Here is a 19,976-nt window from a genome sequence, read left to right on the forward strand (position 1 = left end):
TGCCTTCCCGCGGGTTGGGGGCCCGGTGCCTGCGGCGGTCGGTATTCGTTCGCGAGCGATCCGGGATGAGGGGGCGGCCATTCATTCATGGCCACCCCCTCGCGATCGCTCCCGACGAATAGAAATCCTTCGTGACATCACTTCCTCTCCTGTAATGTAAACACAGGAGAGGAAGTGATGTAATCTCTCCTCCGTGTCGGTATTTTTCGTTCCGACACCGAGGAGAGAGGATCGGTGAGTTGCACCAACACGACACTTCACAGTAGAACATGCCAGGCACACTCACACCCCCCCGATCACCCCCCCAATTACCCCTGCCCCCCAGTCACAGTGACACCAATGTCATTTATTTTTTTTGCATTGGTGTCATTTGTGACTGTAATAACTGTTAGGGCAGTTAGGGTTAGCCCCCTTTAGTTCTAATGTACCCCCCTAACCCCCCCAATAAAGGTTTAACCCCGTGATCCCCCCCCCCCGTCGCCAGTGTCACTAAGGCTGGGTTCACATTGCAGCGGTTTATGAGAACGAATGTGATTCGCACCGCACTGCAGTGCAAATCACATCCGATCTCTGTGCGATTCGAGTTCAGCCATACAGATAGTATGGCTGAATTCGCGTCGCACCCGCCGCAAACTCGCACGGGACCCTTTTTTTGGTCCGCAGCAGAATCGGATCGCATGGGTGTTCACACCATGCGATCCGAGTTTGCAGATCGCACTGCGATATGCAAACTGATCTGGGGGTGTCATTAACATTTCACTGACACTCCCAGCAGTTCGCATAGGGTAGTGTGAACTGCCGCCGGGAGGCATGTGATGCGGGAACCCGCCGCGGATTCGTGGCGTTCCTGCATCGCTCCAGTGTGAACCCAGCCTAATAAGCGATCGTTTTTCTGATCGCTGTATTAGTGTGACAGGTGACGCTAGTTAGGCAGGTAGGTATTTAGGTTCGCCGCAGCTTTTTATAGCGCCAGGGACCCCCATATACTACCGCATAAAGCCCCCTGATTGCCCCCTAGTTAACCCTTTCACCAGTGATCACCATATAACTGTTACAGGTGACGCTGGTTGGTTAGTTATTTTTTTATAGTTTCAGGGCACCCGCCATTTATTACCTAGTCTCACTAGTGTACCCCTAAATTTAGGGGTGTCTACTTTCCAAAATGGGGTCATTTGGGGGGGGGTTTGTGCCATCCTGGCATTTTATGGCCTTCAAAACTGTAACGCCCTTAGAAAGCCTGAAGGCGGTGCTTGGTTTTCGGGGCCCCGTACGCGGCTAGGCTCCCAAAAAGTCCCACATATGTGGTATCCCCGTACTCAGGAGAAGCAGCAGAATTTATTTTGGGGTGTCATTTCACATATGCCCATAGCATGTGTGAGCAATATATCATTTAGTGACAACTTTGTGTAAAAAAAAAAAAAAATTTTTTTTTGTCATTATTCAATCGCTTGAGGCAAAAAAATAAAATATTCAATGGGCTCAACATGCCACTTATCAATTTCCTTAGGGGGTCTACTTTCTAAAATGGGGTCATTTGGGGGGGTTTTGTACTGCCCTGCCATTTTAGCACCTCAAGAAATGAGATAGGCAGTCGTAAACTAAAAGCTGCGTAAATTCCAGAAAACGTACCTTAGTTTGTAGATGTGACAACTTTTGCGCAAACCAATAAATATACAATTATTGACTTTTTTTTTACTAAAGACATGTGGCTGAATACATTTTGGCCTAAATGTATGACTAAAATTGAGTTTATTGGATTTTTCTAATAACAAAAAGTAGAAAATATCATTTTTTTTCAAAATTTGCGGTCTTTTTACGTTTATATCGCAAAAAATAAAAATCGCAGAGGCAATCAAATACCATCAAAAGAAAGCTCTATTTGTGGGAAGAAAAGGACGCAAATTTTGTTTGGGTACAACATTGCATGACCACGCAATTACCAGTTAAAGCAGCGCAGTGCCAAATTGTAAAAAGACCTCTGGTCATTTACCAGCAAAATGGTCCGGTCTGAAAGTGGTTACCGTATATACTCGAGTATAGGCCGACCCGAATATAAGCCGAGGCCCCCAATTTACCCCCAAAAAAACTGGCAAACTTATTGACTCGTGTATAAGCCGAGGGTGAGACATGCCTGTCCATCCCTGTGTGTGTGTCCGTCCATCCCTGTGTGTCCGTCCATCCCTGTGTGTCCGTCCATCCCTGTGTGTCCGTCCATCCCTGTGTGTCCGTCCGTCCATCCCTGTGTGTCCGTCCATCCATCCCTGTGTGTGTCCATCCATCCATCCATCCCTGTGTGTGTGTGTGTGTCCATCCATCCATCCATCCCTGTGTGTGTGTGTCTCCATCCATCCATCCATCCATCCCTGTGTGTGTGTGTCTCCATCCATCCCTGTGTGTGTGTGTGTGTGTGTGTGTGTGTGTGTGTGTGTGTGTGTGTGTCCAGCCTACCTTTGTCCCGAGCCTCCGTCCCGTGCCTTGCCTCCTTGCCTCCGTCCCGTGCCGTGCCTTGCATCCGTCCCGTGTCGTGCCTTGCCTTGCCCCCGTCCCGTCCCGTGCCGTGCCTTGCCTCCGTCCCGTGCCCTCTTCGTCGGCGGCCATTGTAAAATTCAAAAGCTGCGCCGCCGCCGCCTTCGCCTGTGATAGGCGGAACACTGAATTTCCCAGCAGCCTGTGTTCCGCCTATCACAGACGTCGTATCATCCTCGTCCGTAGTACGAGGATGATACGATGTCCGTGATAGGCGGAACACAGGCTGCTGGGAAATTCAGTGTTCCGCCTATCACAGGCGAAGGCGGAGCCGGAGGCGCGGCTTTTGAATAGAATGGCCGCTGTCTGTCTGCTCGACACGCTGATCGAGCGGGCAGACAGCGATGACTCGAGTATAAGCCGAGGGGGGCACTTTCAGCCTCAAAAAAGAGGCTGAAAATCTCGGCTTATACTCGAGTATATACGGTAATACCCACTGGGATTTCTTTCCCTGCAACTGAATAAGCCTGCTCGATGGCTACTCTGAGCCATCTAGCAATAGTGCGCCGGGACGCTTTACAACCTTTTCTGGCCCCGGAAAACAAAACAAATAAGGAATCTGACCTTCTAAATGTCTTGGTCAGTTCCAGATAGTGTAGGATACATCTCCTAACATCCAAATAATGAAATTTTAGTTCCTTCTCACCGGAGGGATTGGGACAAAAAGAGGGCAAAACAATTTCCTGGCTTCTATGAAAGCTGGATGCCACTTTCGGCAAAAAGGCCGGATCGGTCTTTAAAACTATCCGGTCTGGAAAAATAACGCAAAAGGGAGCCCTGACTGATAAGGCCTCCATCTCACTGACCCTCCTGGCAGTTGTTACTGCTACCAGAAACACTGTCTTCAGAGTAAGCTCTCTCAGAAAACACTCCTTTAAAGGCTCAAAGGGGGGTCCAGTTAATCTCTGCAAAACTAAAGATAAATCCCATCTGGGAAAGGACAGACCCTGGACCGGTCTGTCTGGACAGGGCCCTAAAGAACCTGACTACCCATGGGTTGGCAGCCAAATGATCTTCTAAATAAACACTGAGGGCTGATACTTGACCCCTAAGGGTACTAATGGATAAGCCCTTATCTGCTCCACATTGTAAAAATTCCAAAACTGCGAAGGAGCTCCGTACTGGGAAAGAGCTCTCTGTGCACCACTTGTTGAAACGCAACCAGACCTTTTCATAGATCTGGCGAGTTTCCTTCTTCCTACTGTCCAGGAGGGTAGAAACTAGTCTCTCTGAAAATCCTTTAGATTTTAATAAACCTTCCTCAGTAGCCAGGCCGCTAACTTCCACTGGCGTACCTGTGGGCAGAGGACTGGCCCCTGAGAGAGGAGATCGTCCCGAGGGGGCAAGAGTAAGGGAGGTTCTACCGCCAACTGCTTTAGCATTGAGAACCATGCTCTCTTGGGCCAATGTGGAGCCACCAGAATCAGAGATGTGCTTTCCATCTGAAACTTTCTCAGAACTGCTGGCAACAACGCTGGAGGTGGGAAGGCATAGCAAGTTCTGAAGTGCCAATTCTGGCTCAAAGCGTCCACCCCTAAGGCTCCCTCTCCCCTTTTTAGGGAGAAAAAACAGGGGGTTTTTGCATTGTTTTTGGACGCGAACAGGTCCACCTCTGGAGACCCCCATCTCTTTATTATGAGATTGAAGACCTCCTGGTTGAGAACCCAATCACCCTCCCTCAGCCTCTTTCGGCTGAGAAAGTCTGCTACCACGTTTTTCTCTCCCCTCAGGAAAACTGCTGAGAGCGAAAGGGTGTAGGTTTCGGCCCAGGACAGGATCTCGGTTGCTAAAGACAACAGGGCTCCGCTTCTCATGCCACCCTGCTTGTTTAAATAGGCCACTACGGAAGAGTTGTCCGACCGCACCTGAATGTGGTGACCCCGGAGCTCTTTTTTGAAGAATCTGAGGGCTAGTCCCACTGCCCTTAATTCTTTCCAGTTGGACGATCGAGTCAACTCGCCGTCCTCCCAAGTGCCCTGGGCTAGAAGGGAACCCAAATGTGCCCTGCCCACTGCACTGCTGGGAGGGTAGATGTAAGGAGACCCAGTACTGACATCAGAACCCTTATGGAAACCAGCTGGTTGCTCTGAAGAGGGGCCACCGCTCTGTCCAGTTTTTGTACCTTTTCTCTTGGTAGAAAAACTCTCAACAGTGTTGAGTCCAACAGGAAACCTAGATAGGAGATCTGTTGTGAGGGGATCAGGCTGGACTTTTCCAAGTTCAGAAGCCACCCCAGGTCTGTAAGGACCCCTTTGGTTAGATCGAGATCCTTGACCAACTGTGTTGGGGATGCTGCAAATAAAAGCAGGTCGTCCAGGTAGGCTATTATACATATCCCCTGGAGCCGAAGAAAGGCCATGGCTTCTGCCAGGACCTTGGTAAAAATGCGGGGTGCAGAGGATAGCCCGAATGGCAGGGCCTGAAACTGAAAGTGTACTGTTTCTCCCCCTAAATCTATGGCAAGGCGTAGAAAACTCTGCGAGACTTCCGCTATAGGGATGTGTAAATACGCGTCCCTTAGGTCCAGAGATACCATGAAACAGTTGCGGGGCAGAAGCGCCTTTACTGAAAAGATCGATTCCATGCGGAATCTTTTGTATGTCACTGAAGCATTCAGGGGCTTTAAGTTCAGAATCAACCTGAACTTCCCTGAGGGTTTTTTCACTACGAAGATGTGAGAATAAAACCCCCTTCCCTCTTCTGCTTTTGGGACCCTGAGAATAACATCCTGATTCTCCAATTCCCTCAGAGCTTCTAGCAAGGCCTCCGCCTTTACCATGCACCTGGGTAGATGCGTGACAAGGAGCCTTTGAGGGGGTGGTCTTAAGAATTCCAAGAGGTACCCCCTTCTTATTACCCCTAAAATAAATTGTTTGGGGGATATTGTCTCCCACTGTGGTAGAAAGGCCCCCAGTCTTCCTCCCACTGTAGCTGGAATGTCACTGGGTTTTACGGGGCTGGACAGGAGGGCGAAAGATCGCCCCTCCTCTGCCCCTGCCTTTTTGGGGCCAGGTTTTCTTTTCCCCCTCTGGTTTAGAGGTTTCCCTACGCCCCTGCGGACGAAACCCCTTTTTAGTTTGTACGGGGGTTTTCCGTTTAAGAGGAAAGGATTTTTTCCTGTCCGCTGTCCGGTCTAGAACAGTCTCTAGCCCTGGGCCAAAAAGGAGGTCCCCCGTCAGGGGTATCCCACATAGCTTTATCTTGGAGGCATTATCCCCTGGCCATGTTTTTAACCAGAAGGCCCTTCTGGCCGAATTGGCTAGAGCCGCCGTTCTGCCCGACATGCGGACGGACTCAGCAGAGGCATCTGCTATGTAAGTGATCCCTCGCAGCATAGTAGGGAAGGATGACAGAATGGTTTCCTTATCTGTGCCTGCCTCAATATGTTGTTAGATCTGTGAGAGCCAGTGCTCTAAATTGCGAGCCACAACTGTAACTGCCATTTCAGGCTTTAGATTGCCGATAGCCGAGTCCCACGTCTTTTTAAGCAGAGAGTCAATCCTTTTGTCCATGACATCTGCCAAGGCCCCCATGTCTTCAAACGCCAAATCTGTGTGTCTGGAGACCTGGGAGAAAGCGGCATCAAATTTGGGATTTTTATTCCAAAGGCATGCCGGGTCCTCTGAAAATGGGAACCTTCTTTTGAGGGATCTAGATAAAAAGGGTTTTCTCTCCGGATCCTGCCACTCCTTTTTAACTGTTTCCATTAAAACTTCGTGCACTGGAAACACCCTTCTTTTTGGCTCCCCCAAACCTGAATACATTTGGTCATGCAGGGTTAGGGGCTTTTTATCCGTCTGGATACCGAGGGTTGCATAAATTGCCTTTAAGCGGTCCTCTACCTCATCAAGGGATAATTTATATCTGGAGGCTTTCCTGGACCCGTCCTGGTCCTCCCCCTCGGAACCCTCCTGGGAATCGGAAGAGGAACTGTCTGGAAGTTCCCTACCTGTCCCTGAAGGGCCTGCAACCTCTGTCCCCCCTGTACTAGCAGGTTGGACCGGAGCAGAACTCTGTGCTAGAGGTGGGGTTGTATCCTGGGGAGATGGACCCGTGGGAAGCTGAAATTTTTCAAAAAGGGACCTAAAAGAAGAGAAGGTGGACGAGAGCTCTTTGACTGAAGCTGCTAGTCCTGACTCCTGTTCAGATTCCCTTTCCCTAACGAGGGAGTCAATACAGCCTTTGCACAACACTTTGGTCCAAGATTCCCCTAAAATGTCCCTACAGGAGGCACACTTCTTTTTAGAGCTATGCGTAGACCTAGTTTTTTCCGTAGCTTTCTAAAAAAAAAAAAAGGGAAAAAAAAGAAAAAACAGAAAAAGACAAAGTCAATCAAAAGCTCGGGATACAACCCTGGGAGTGCACTAGACCCTTTTTTAAACGAAGGGATCTGAGCCTCCCCTCCCCCCTGGCTACCCAGGGGGTCTGCCCCCCCCCCCCATGATAGAACCATACATTGGGGTGGGGGGATCCTAGATAGAGAGTACCCCTCCCCAGGGTGCTCTTACCTTAGGAATGCTGGAGATAGAGTCTGTCGTTTGAGCCTCAGCTTCCGACATGACTGCAGGTGGCTGCTTACTACAGAGTTCCACGCTGCCTGTGCGCGTTCCGAACTCATCTCCAGCTTGTGCCGGACCCTCCTATCAGCTCCACGACCCGGAAGTCGATCGTATTCGGGGTCAAGCCTTCGTTTCCGCCGGATATGACGTCGCCCGTCGTTCGGCCCGCTCGGTTCAAAGAAAAAAAGGGGCGGACTGTACCCTTGTACAGGGAAATCTTCCGAACGGCTTGCCAGCTGTGTCCCTGTAGACGCGATAGGAGTCCCCCACAACCTGAAGCCGCGCTCGACTCGGAAGGTGTGGCAGTACCTGGTGAGGTAAGTAAACCGTTCGACCCGCCCGACACGCGGACGTTGGTTTCGAACGGTTTGAACCCAGCTTTCTCCAAACGAAGCCCCTGCTTCTTTCAACCGGGTTCTTTAATGACAAAACGGCCACAGCCTCCCCGACTGATCGGCCTGGTTCCTTGCACAGTGTCTCCCCGCCGGAGGAAACACTAATAACTGAGGTCCGGCAGGGGAAGTAAGAATTTATGGGCTGGCGCAGTGTTTCCAGAGGAAGAGGAGGAGTCTATCTCTCATAGTGGCTGTCCTGAAAGACGATTAGGGAAAAATTCATTGCTTCATTCTCCGGCATTCACAGATCTCTCTCCTCTGTGTGCCAGTTTATGAAGCTTTGTAGATCGCTTCACTCCTCCGAAGGAGAAGCGATCTACAAACAGTGGAGAGCGGCCCGATACTAGAAACTCTCGTGAGACTTTGAGATTACAGTACCAGAAATTCACCAAAACAAAGAGATGCCAGTTTATTAAGCAGTGATAAATTATCACTGCTCAATACACGGACAGACAGTGTGGTTAATGCTAATAAAATAAAGAGTCCCCCTACACACATCGATATATACAATATTCTCTCTGTGTATTATATTATATATATATAAAAATCACAAATATGACAGGGGGACATGGTTACTGTCTTGGGGGGTCTGAACGACGTAGAAGTTAATAATCTTCCTCTTCATATCCCCCGGAATTCTCTCTTCAATCCCCGATTCTCCACCTCTGAGCTGATTAATCAGGGAGTGTGAATTCTGACACAGATCGCCAGTGAAGCATTAAGCTTCATAAACTGGCTGTTTCTGTGTCAATGAGGATTCTCAGTGTGCGGAGATCATCGGCGGGAGAACATGTTCAAACTTGTTCTCCCCCAATTATCTCTGGTTCATAAACTGTTTATGGACTGATCAGTGGCGATCCTCTGGATCACCATGGTTCACTGCTTCATAAATGGACACCAGTAGTGCAAAGAAACATCTAAGGTGATTTTTTTTTTTTTGTTACAAACACACTATTTAAAAAAGATACAAAAAGGACACACAAAAAAAAAAAGTGTTGTTAAATATCTAGTGCTTTATTGTTAGCATCTCAGGAACTGTATAATCAGCAGTGGTGAAGGGAATTAGAACAACTGATTTGACAAATCTACAAAACAAAAAACATAATGCAAAAGTTTTTCTCAAAACTTAAAAAATTAGCACATCACCGAATACAAACCTACAAATCTGCAGCTTTCACATTAGGACCCTAAGCTAACTGTTCATTTTCATTAGAAAGGAAAGCCTGAAAACAAAAAAGTACCTGTAAAATTAAAAAAAAAAAATGCTATATATCTTTAAATTAGCAAGTAAATTTGTAAACCAATGGAATGCAGACTATCATAAAAAAATAAATCCAAACATTTATTTGTTAAAACGCTTTCTCAAGTAGTGCTTTTTACACATTCAAGTTATTTTTAAATCTTACATTTGTTTTACGCAATAAATCTGGCTATTTTTCCTTTTTCTGCATAATACTTCAATGGGCTCAATTGAGTAGGCTATAATTATAAATGCATGTTATTACCACAACTATTATTTTCAGGCTTGGGGCTTATTATTTAGCTCTCTTTGCCAAAATGATGGTTATAATGTCATAGAATAATCACTATAGCTTAGTGAACGTGACATAAAATTTGAGGTATTTTACACAGAACTTTGCCTGACATCTTCAATTGTAATTTTCCACTCCAGATCGCAAACTGACTTTTTGCTGTGGAGCAGTCCTTATCGAGAGACATTTTGATTAGACCAGGTCATCATTATTCCCAATATCTGCCCTATAAAATACTAATAGAACATAGGAATCATGTATTTAGTTCAGGTGAAGAAAACTCTAGTCAAGTTTTTTTTTTCTTTTTTCATAGTTTGGACAAAGTGGGGGAGGCTGAGAAACTCTGTTCCTATTTGGCAGATTCTCCTTACCCCCTATTGCCATTAACATGCATTACTGGGACAGAAAGTGAGAAAACACACGCTCAAGCAGAAAGAAAAACATGACAAGGGTGCTAATCCTTCCCAAATATATATATATATATATATATATAATGTTTTTTTTTTTGTTTTTTTTATACAGAATTGGGAAGGATCAGCACCCTTGTCATGTTTTTCTTTCTGCTTGAGCGTGTGTTTTCTCACTTTCTGTCCCAGTAATGCCTGTTAATGGCAATATATTTGCAGATGTCCTGTTTTAGTAGCAACAATTTTCTTTGGCAATGGTCAAAAATTGCTGCCAAATATGAATTATTTAATTTATAAACTATCACTGTAGCTTAATCTGAACAAAGTGTACCTGAAAGTCCCCCCCCCCCCCCCCAACTGGGCTGTGCAGCCACCTTGCCTTTTACACAGCAAAGGAAAAACCAGGCTACCAATCACAGTTTGCACACCAAAGACATGTCTGGACTTCCTTTGTACGCTCTATGGGGCAGTAAACATGTCAGCATCCCTAAGGTAGTGGTTAGACATGAGAGCATTGATGAATTTTGATAACAATGCTATTTAGTACAAATAGGCTGAATATTGTGCAGGGTGCAGATTAAGAAGATTCCTGCTAATGTGCACCTGCTTGGATGATGCAAAATGTTAAAAATAAAAAGTTACAGGAGTGAAAACACAGAAAACAGAGTTAAAGGGATTTGCCTATGCATGACAGAGTAACAGATTCACTTAAACTTCCACCTTCCGAGTTGCTAACGGGTACCTCTTCTCTATTTGCCCACAGAAATGAGAAGACGACCTTTAAAGTAATTAAGTTGTTCTGGTCACAGCTTACACATCACTAATAACTTTCTCTGCTCCTATGTGACTCCATTGGCACTTATCAACTGGTCACTCAGTCACTACATAAAGGAAGGGGAAGTCACATTGCTCACTTTAACCTGAAATTTTATTTTTCTTTGTTCTGGGTGGCCAATCAAAGCAGTGAGGAAGCAAAAAAGGGACTGTGTGTGTGTGTGTGTGTGTGTACACTAAAGTAAGTTGTCCTTCATTAGCAAAGTACAGGTTCACTTTAAGACAATGTCAAAAAATGCTTAATTCTTAAATTGTACAACAACTTTGATCAAAAAGTGTGACCCCTTCCAACTAGATTGATTCGTTTTAAGCAGAAACTCACAGGTTGGGTTATTATGTGGCAGTTTATTATTCCTATGGAGATGCTTCCGCCTATTTAATTAGCATCTGCCTGTCTTTGATCTTGCAACTATTCATGCACAGAATTCTAGTAGCAGGCACCTGAGACCTCTACTCTTCATTAGACAGAATGAGCTATACTGTGCTAGTGTAATTGTGATGAAACTAGTACAGAGAAAAACTCACGTTCTCACAGTTGCCAAGAGCTAGTCTAAACTAAATCATTTTTATTTGGATGTAACCTTTTTGAAAAGAAGGCCGTCCATATGTTTACTTTTGTAAATTCACTGTGAACTTGAAACAAAAACTACCCCAGTACTATAGCGGACCATATAATATTTAAAGGAGAGTATAAGCAATTTATACACTCTGGGGCATGAATATGGCAAAAGGCTCTGTCCTAAGGACCCATGCTTTACTCCTTTATGACCACCCAACACATGTGCAGTGGCAAAAGGGTGGGCTTTAACACCCATGCGCTGTACGTATGGTTCACTAGGCAGCAGTTTATGAGCGTGGTCACAGCAAGACGACAGAGCTATCAAAAGGCAGCTCTCGGTCCAGACTAAAAGATCAATAGCTTGCGGACCAGCTTCTGATCATGTGACAATGATTGCTGATTTTTAAAACGGCATCCTCTGAAAATTTAAAAGGAAAAAGTCCAGGATTTTTTTTTTATATATCTGAACAGGGTTAAATTAATTTTTATGGCTATTTTATGTGAACAAGGCATTTGCTGAAAGTGGTTCTAAAGGCGCAAGGTTTTTTACCTTCATGCAATCTATGCACAAAAGAAACAAAAAAAAACAAAACAAAAACAAACACACACCTCTGTGCAGCAGCCAATTCCCCCCCCCCCCCCCCCCCCCCCCAAATCCCAATACTTACCTGTGCCTCACCGATGTGCACGAGAGTCTTGGCTCGCTGGAGACTCTCCCTCATTGGCTGAGACAGCTGCGGTCAATCACAACCAGTAAGCCAATGGAGGACAGAGGGCTGAGCCGCAGCTGTGTGTGTCAATGGACACGCAGGACAGCTGCTCGGGAGGGAGTCTGCTTGGGTGCCCCCAGAGCAAACTGCCGTGGGGGCACTCGGCAGGTGGCAAAGGCCAGGAGTGCCGACGAGGGGACACACAAAGAGAAGGATTGGAGCTGCTCTTGTGCAAAACCATTGCACAGAGCAGGCAAGTATAACATGTTATTTAAAAAATATATATAACATTGCCTTTAATATAACTTGAAGTATTATGTGTGTCTAAGGTACCTAACTTCTTATCAGTGTTAAATGGTAAACCGAGGATGCAGGTTTCACAATTTTGCGCAGGAAATTACAAAGGCTGAGATGCAGCAGCCCAAAGGCAACTCCTACCCCCTTGCCACCATTTTTTTTAAATATATAAATATAGCTCATTGCTTGTTCATAAATTTCATTTTATGTTATCAGACACTGAACATCATCATCAAAAATATTAATTTTGCTCATCGTAGGCAAGGGTATATTGTTATGCATATTCATGATTTCTCATTCATGGCCAGGCCAGATAAATTCCAGAAGCCCAGTAGCTAATAAACTTTTACAGCTGCTACAAACCTACAGTCTTTGAGCTCTCAATGAAGTGCATGTTAATGGACTCCCTAAAAACACTGCTAGACTGTACTGACTAGGACTTCTCATTTCTGTATTGTCTACACCCAATTTTGGAACAAAAACAAAATAAAAACACTGGATTACAGAGCAAAACAAAGTGATAACAGTGAAAGATACCAACTTTAAATGTCATCAGTTATTGAACTTTGTATTCATCAGTTGCAACTGGGCACAGTCCAAAAAAGGAAAAATAGTCACAAACATAATTATTATAGGTCTATTATTTTTTCATCTTTGTCATCCATGTAATCAGTCATACAGCATGAAGTTTTCATTTATAAAGTCTTCCTCTATGTCTCAGTATAGTAAATTATTGTTAGTTGTATTAATAAGCACATTTACCAAGGAACCCGTTCGCACTGTGTGGTACATATCCTGGCACCACAAGGGTAAAGTCTTTGTGAGGCGTATGGCTTTTCCATAGCAAAGTTTCATTAAATGACTATTAACTTGTTCTTTTCCAGTGAAGCAACCCAGGCCTACTGATGAATACACAGTAGACCTATATATAGTGAAAAAGTCCAGCTCATACTGAAGGTGTTAGAAGCGGACTTCCCATAAATAAAAGTCAACAGCAGGTTGAACTGGACTTGGGCTTTCTATGTAGATTCACTGTATCATTATGGATCAGTTGATCTGTTCGATCTTCAATAGCCAAAACTCTTCTGACAGCCTCTTCAAATGCTGCTGACACATTAGTGGCATCCTTAGCACTTGTCTCAAAATAGGGATGGTTTCCATTGTCTCTGCACCAACCCTCAGCTTCTTCTGTTGAGACTTGACGCTCATTGATGTCTATTTTGTTTCCCAAAACTACAAATGGGAAATGTTCTGGATCTTTAACATCCGCATAGTAGACAAATTCTTTCTTCCAGTTGTTTAGGTTTTGAAAACTCTGAGAATCATCAACACTGAATGTCAGTAGGCAACAGTCAGATCCCCTATAGAAAGGGGTCCTCAGGCTCCTGAAACGTTCTTGGCCCGCAGTATCCCATATCTGCATGGTCACTGAATGATTGTCCACCTCTAGCTCCTTATTCAAAAACTCAACTCCTATGGTGTGAAATAACTGGGTGTCAAATTTGTTGGTAACGTATCGATTCATGAGAGAACTCTTCCCGACTCCACCATCTCCCAAAAGGATTACTTTTAGTAAAGACGACTTGCCTGCCATTGTTCTAAAGAAAGGTCTTCCAATTTATTTTCTGAAAAAGAGAAAATATTATAGAAAAAATGCTTTGTAAATACATTAGGACATGTGTTAATAGCTGCAGAGAAACAACTAGACACTGGGAGATTGCAGTAAGCCAAAGCAGCTCATTAGGTTTAGTCAATGCAATCTAACGTGTTAGCATTTTTATGTAATTTAATATAATCTCAATCTTACAGTACAAAGAATTGTATTCAAAGACAATGGGTTATATGCAGGCTACTTTCAGGTGATTGGACACTGAAAAAAAAAAAAAAAAAAAAAAAAAAAAAAAAAAAAAAAACTATCAAGGGCCACCCCTAGTGAGCACTCAACCCCGCCCACTCCATGAGATTTTTTTATTCCTTAGGCGATAGATCTGTTCTCTTTTGGAGAAGGATTTTTCTTTAACCATTACATTTTTTATTGTCACCTCTAGTCATATCCGACTGCTTATTGCCCTGAGCTAACAGTTTTCAAATCGGTACACCTAGGTGTTACTTTGGGGACATATCTGGACCCCAGTTTGCGAGTCTGGCTTTTAAGGTTTGTTTCAGGCACTGGATCCTGCCTTAGGCCTTACCTTGGCACATAGTGTAATGTGTGTAGTTAGGCCCTGGCTCTGCATAGCATACCCATGGCTAAGTCCATTTCTATGGTTACCAAACCCTGAAGACCCCTTGGGGGCATGCCCACCTAGTCGGCCGAGGGTCATATTTAAAAGACAGGGTTTCCCTGTATGTCAACGCCAATTCATGGCTTTAAATAAAATATTTGTGTTCTATAGGCAGAAGAATAGAGAGTTATTTTAACCACTTACCGACCAGCGCACGATGATGTACGTCCTATTTTTGAAGAGGGATATCTCGGTAACATCAGCAGCTGCTGCCACAACCGAGATATCCATCTCTTCAGGCGCCGGTCGGGTGTACGATAACGGTGGTCTCCGCGGCGGATTCGCCACGAGATCACCACTATCGGATACGGGAGAGGTGCCACCCCCCTCCCGCCGCCCTCCCGCACCTTCCGCCGCTTACCAGAGCCGGCGGTAGCGGCGGAGGCGATCGGGTCCTTTCACTAGCTGGGTATAGACACAAGTGAGGCTAAGATGGCCCCTACTCGTCTCTATACCATAGGAGGGTGGAAGCGACGTCAAAACGTCACTTCCGCCCATACCTCTTAAAAGGTATATTTTTTTTTTAAATGTTTTTTTTTTTTTTTTTTTTGCATTTTAGTCCAAATATGAGATCTGAGGACTTTTTGACCCCAAATCTCATATTTAAGAGGGCCTGTCATGCTTTTTTCTATTACAAGGGATGTTTACATTTCTTGTAATGGGAATAAAAGTGATCCATTTTTTTTTATTTATTTTTTTTTAAAACAGTGTAAAAATAAATAAAATCAATTAAAATAAATAAGGAAAAAAAACGGTTTTTAAAAACACCCCGTCACGACGAGCTTGCGCACAGAAGCGAGCGCATACGTGAGTAGCGCCCGCATATGAAAACGCTGGTCAAACCACACATGTGAGGTATCGCCATGATCGGTAGAGCGAGAGCAATAATTCTAGCCCTAGACCTCCTCTGTAACGCAAAAAATGCAACCTGTAGAATTCTTTAAATGTCGCTTATGGAGATTTTTGAGGCTAAAAGTTTGACGCCATTCCACGAGCGGGCGCAATTTTGAAGCGTGACAGGTTGGTTATCAATTTACTCGGCGTACCATTATCTTTCACAATATAAAAAAATTGGGCTAATTTTACTGTTGTCTTATTTTTTTATTCAAAAAAGTGAATCTTTTCCAAAAAAAGTGCGCTTGTAAGACCGCTGCGCAAATACGGTGTGAAAAAAAGTATTTCAATGACTGCCATTTTATTCTCTAGGGGTGTTAGAAAAAAAAAAAAAACAATATAAAATGTTTGGGGGTTCTAAGTAATTTTCTAGCAAAAAAAAAAAACTGTTTTAAACATGTAAACACCAAATCTGAAAAAGAGGCCCGGTCCTTAAGTGGTTAATGTTGTGCACCTATTATAATTTCCTCTAATATTTCTCAGGTGCGAGCAATTTAAAAATTGGCAGTTTCTCTCCTTCTGTCTAAACTTCCTACATTGCTGTACTTCTCCAGCCATCCACTGCAAAGACATAGCCACAGGAACACAGTCAACACCTGGGTTATATCTGGATGGGCAAAGGCCTATCCATTCCACATGCTATTCCGTGAGTACAGTGGGGATGCCTCATTTTGCAATGGTGGATCGCAGATGCAAAGGAGCATGCATTCTGCAGACGACCTACAGGAAACTCAAACACTCTCTAGGGCAGTGATGGCGAACCTTGGCACCCCAGATGTTTTGGAACTATATTTCCCATGATGCGCCCCTACATTGTATAGTGCACAAGTATTATGGAATAATGTAGTTCCAAAACATCAGGGGTGCCAAGGTTCGCCATCACTGTCCTAGACAGCGTTTATGAATTTCCTGTAGGCGAACATTGGCACCCCAGATGTTTTGGAACTATATTTCCCACGATGCTCCCCTACATTGCATAGTGCACAAGCATCATGGGAAATGTAGTTCCAAAACATCAGGGGTGCCAAGGTTCGCCATCACTGGTCTAGGGTGAAAGCTGTTCCATTGTCCTCGAGCAATGCCCTATAATGACACCACTCTCCTCATTCGATTTTCATTTCCTCTCAGGCACACACCATGAAGCCTGTCTGACAAAAGCAGATCTCTCTGCCACCATGTCTGAATTCTTGGAAATTTTTCAGCCATTCTAGAAGCTCTGGTTTCCAGAGGCCAGAAAATGCTACAAGTTGTATTTTCCCATCGACTCTGTTCAGGAATCAGAGGTGGCACTTTGTTTACTTAAAAGGATGCTATGAAGTATTGAGGACCTTTATGCTTTTTCATGCAATTCCTGTTAAGGGGTGACAGCTGTCTTCCAGCTGTGCTGCTGCGTTGTCACCTTCACATCCTCCCCCCTGGTGGGGACTACAGGTGGCAGTACCTACATACTCTAGCAGGCAAAGTCCACCCTTGTCACTATCAGTAACCCAGTTGCTACAACTAGCATTTTCAATAAGCTAGGAGGGGATTTCCTGACCATTTTTTTCTAGTGTCCAATCACCCTATCATTGTGGATATGATGCCCTATGTCCCGTGACATACAAAAAGGAAACTGAACTTCAGTCCCTTACACATGAGATGGGCTCCATTGGAACCTACCTTCTCAACAGGGAATCTGTCCGCTGATCCCCGCTGAGCAGGCAGATGGCTGGTCTGTCTGCTCTGCTGTTTAGGGCTGAAACAACTAATAGATTATGAAATTAATCTATTACTATTTTCATAATCGATTAATCGGTCAGCCGATTAGTTGGCCTGCATACAGAATGTATCAGGAAATACAGTGCAGCACACATACAGCTCAGTACATCATCCATGTCAGTAAGTGCCTGAGAACTTGCCGCCGAGATACAGAGCGGGTGCTCGGTAGTTCTCGGCGGCTCTTGGGTATTTTCGGCCAAACTCTGCTATTTTCTGCGGCTTTCCAAAAGCCGCCGAGAATGGCCGAGTGCGTCCGAAAATACCTGGAAGCCGCAGAGAACGGCAGAAAGGGTTAGCAACAGCGGGGGATCGGCGTATAACACGCACCCCCGATTTCCCCCTGATTTTAGGGGGGAAAAAAAGTTATACGCCGATAAATACAGTAACTATACACCACACTTTTTTTTAAGGTTATTAACCAATTAAATTGAAACAATAATCGATCAACTAATTAATGAAAATAAATAGTTAGTTGCAACCCATTGCTGATACAGAGCAGACACAGCCAGCTCTCCACTATTGACAGTTTGATGTAAACCAATAACCTGCCTGCCATCCAATCTGATCTGCCCAATGGATAGGGAAACACCTGGGGGGTACACCTGAAAAACTGACAGGGGGACCAGAGATCTGCAGTTTGCCACTGGTCCCTGGGGGGGGGGGGGAGTTGGGGGGCGAGAAGGTTCCGGAAGTGGTGTAGATACCCGCGGGTGGCTTGGATATCTATGCCCAGAAGTGGGAGCAAAATACCTGCATTAGACAAGTATCTGCTCCCCCCCTGAAAGGTGTCAAACGTGACATCAGGGGTGGGGGGGATGGCGAAAAACGAAAAGCGGAAGTTCCATTATTGGGTGGAACTCCGCTTTAAACCACAGACGCACACCGACCCCCTGCAATAAGGGGTCTACAGGAGCTGGTAAGCCGTTCTACAGCTGGTGGTAGATTCACTGCGGTGTTTTGTGATACATAATGGACATGCCCATTAAGGAGATTGAACTATTATCACATTGCTTGTGGACATATTTGCACAGATGATTATAATCCATATGGATATACCTAAGAACTTCACATTTAACGTTTAGTGCAATTCTACCTTAATTTTTATTAACATATGTAGGAGTTATGGATATCACTCTCACCTCAACCCAGTCTATACAAATATAAAACTAGAGGAGTTCGCTACCTATTGATTGTGGGTAAGCCAGAGTGCTAAGGACAGGAATAAAATCTGGTCTGAAGTGTGAAATTTTTATCATTTTGGAGAGGAGGGCAATGGAAGCATGTGGAATTTAACAATCTCAAAAAAAAAAAAAAAAAAAAAAAAATGTTTTATAATATATATATATATATATATATATATATATATATATATATATATATATATATATATATATATATATATATATATATATATATATATATATATATATATATATATATATATATTTTTTTTTTTTTTTTTTTTTTCCCAGACTGGAGGAAGCAGGATATGACGGAAGCACTCAAGGGGAGTGTGGGGCATTCCATTACAATCATATTTAGAAAATAAACACATTGATTTTCCAGGGAAATAACCCACATTGCTGACCTCATAGTCTATGTAAAGGGATTGCCCTACCCTTACAAAAATAATAATTTTTGAAGCTTGTGTGTAGAAATCCTGGTAATACTAAGGGACAGCGACTACATGATATCTTAATTTCTCACTGGACATAATACTTCCAGAACCTGCACAGAATACAGGAAAACAGTAATAAAACAAAGAACGTCAATCAGAAAATTTGCTAAACTGAAGCTACATAAAGCATAACTGCTCTTTTTCGGTGGAGAAAACCCATATCTGCATATATGGAAAAAACAAAACAAAACAAAAGGCTCAATCCACAAAGCTAACACACCAGGATAAGGATCCTTCATTTAAAACGTGCAACAACTAAAAATGAATTGTGAAAAGGAGAGTCACAGCAGTAAAAGAAAGATTATCCTTTTGGTAAAGATGTGTCAATTAAAGTGTTTCTATAGCTAAAGAAAGTGTTGCCTATAAACATAAAGCCTATGTACTACTACTGCAGTATTAAGGGCAAATATTGTATGTTTTCATACATTCAGCCTAGATTGTTTGACATTCATTATAAATCAATACCAGTGAAGACAGTACACGTCAACATAAAGCCCACTTACCCGAGTAATTAGCCTGCACAAGGCAATGATTAATGCACTGAAGTCTAGTAAAGAAAATAAGTAGTCAGTCGAAATACATACCTTCTTCTTTCACTTCCTGTCATCACTCAGTAGCTGAAAGAAACAGAACAGAAAAAAAAAACAAGAACGTGATTTTCCAATCTCATTACATACAGTGTGTCAACACATTATGAACTTCAGGAAAAATGTCAAATCTACCCTTGCAGCGGCTCCCCACAGCAGTGGGGAGTGTTAAATTCTCATTTGCCTAGGATTCCTGTAAAAAGCTGAGGCACAACTTGTAGGCAAGTCCTTGTGTCCTCACAATGTAGGCCTACTGGTCCTGGATCATATTTGATAAAGTAAAAAATGGCAATCGCTAGCTGGTGCGCCAAAGAGAAGATGCTTTGGGTACCAGTCACATGGAAGAGGAGCCATTGGGAGTAGGGTAAGAAAGTCCTTACAGGTATCCTAGGCAAAATGTTATATGCAACTCTTGCAGTGCAGGAGAGCCCATAGCAAAAAAAAAGGTAGATTTTTCATTTCTCTTAATTTGAAATAAACTGCAACCCACAGTAAGCTAAACAATTTCTACCCATTGAAGGGCAAAGCAAGTCAAATAACAAGTAAAAATAAATAAATACATAAAATAAAAGGGATAATTTGGTCCGCGAGTTTGAAATCAGAATGGCACTTGGTATGCATCAGAATACACTTCACAGGCTACACTTGACATCTGTAGCCTGTACTCCCCATTCACACCTGAGAATAGCGTTTTCAGGCAGAAAATTGCACGATTTTGCAGCGTTTTTACCCCAAATTTTTTGTGCAGGGCAAAAGGTCACCAATGTAAAAAAGAAGAAAACGCCCACATCTGCCCGATTCGAGCAACAAAAAAGGGTCCAGAACTTGTTTGAGCTTCAGGCGACTTGGAGTGGAGATGTGAACCATCTCCATTGAGAATAATAGATTTTTTTTCCCCTTCCAGCGTTTGGTAGCTTCAGGCTTCAAGCTACAAAACTTTCAGGTGTGACTGGGG

At 43.9% G+C, this 19,976-nt stretch overlaps 1 protein-coding gene across 5 annotated transcripts in view; it reads right to left on the bottom strand.

Annotated features, from left to right (window-relative positions):
- Positions 1-8,473: 8,473 nt before the first annotated feature.
- RAB9A (RAB9A, member RAS oncogene family) overlaps positions 8,474-19,976 on the bottom strand; it is a 42,885-nt gene continuing 31,382 nt past the window's right edge. For 3 of the 5 annotated variants that reach the window (XM_077482536.1, XM_077482535.1, XM_077482538.1), the window contains 2 exons: positions 19,019-19,051; positions 8,474-13,444 (listed from right to left, as the gene is read on the bottom strand). In XM_077482536.1, the coding sequence (XP_077338662.1) occupies positions 12,808-13,413 (606 nt within the window). In that variant the 5' untranslated portion in view covers positions 13,414-13,444; positions 19,019-19,051 and the 3' untranslated portion in view covers positions 8,474-12,807. Of the gene's footprint in view, positions 13,445-18,937; positions 19,052-19,976 lie in introns of all 5 variants that reach the window. The other 2 variants (XM_077482537.1, XM_077482540.1) reach the window with 1 other exon arrangement.

The sequence above is a fragment of the Lithobates pipiens genome, unplaced genomic scaffold (assembly GCF_037356315.1).
Source record: "Lithobates pipiens isolate NorthernLeopardFrog02 unplaced genomic scaffold, aLitPip1_a1.2 Scaffold_16, whole genome shotgun sequence".
In the NCBI taxonomy this organism is placed as follows: domain Eukaryota; kingdom Metazoa; phylum Chordata; class Amphibia; order Anura; family Ranidae; genus Lithobates; species Lithobates pipiens.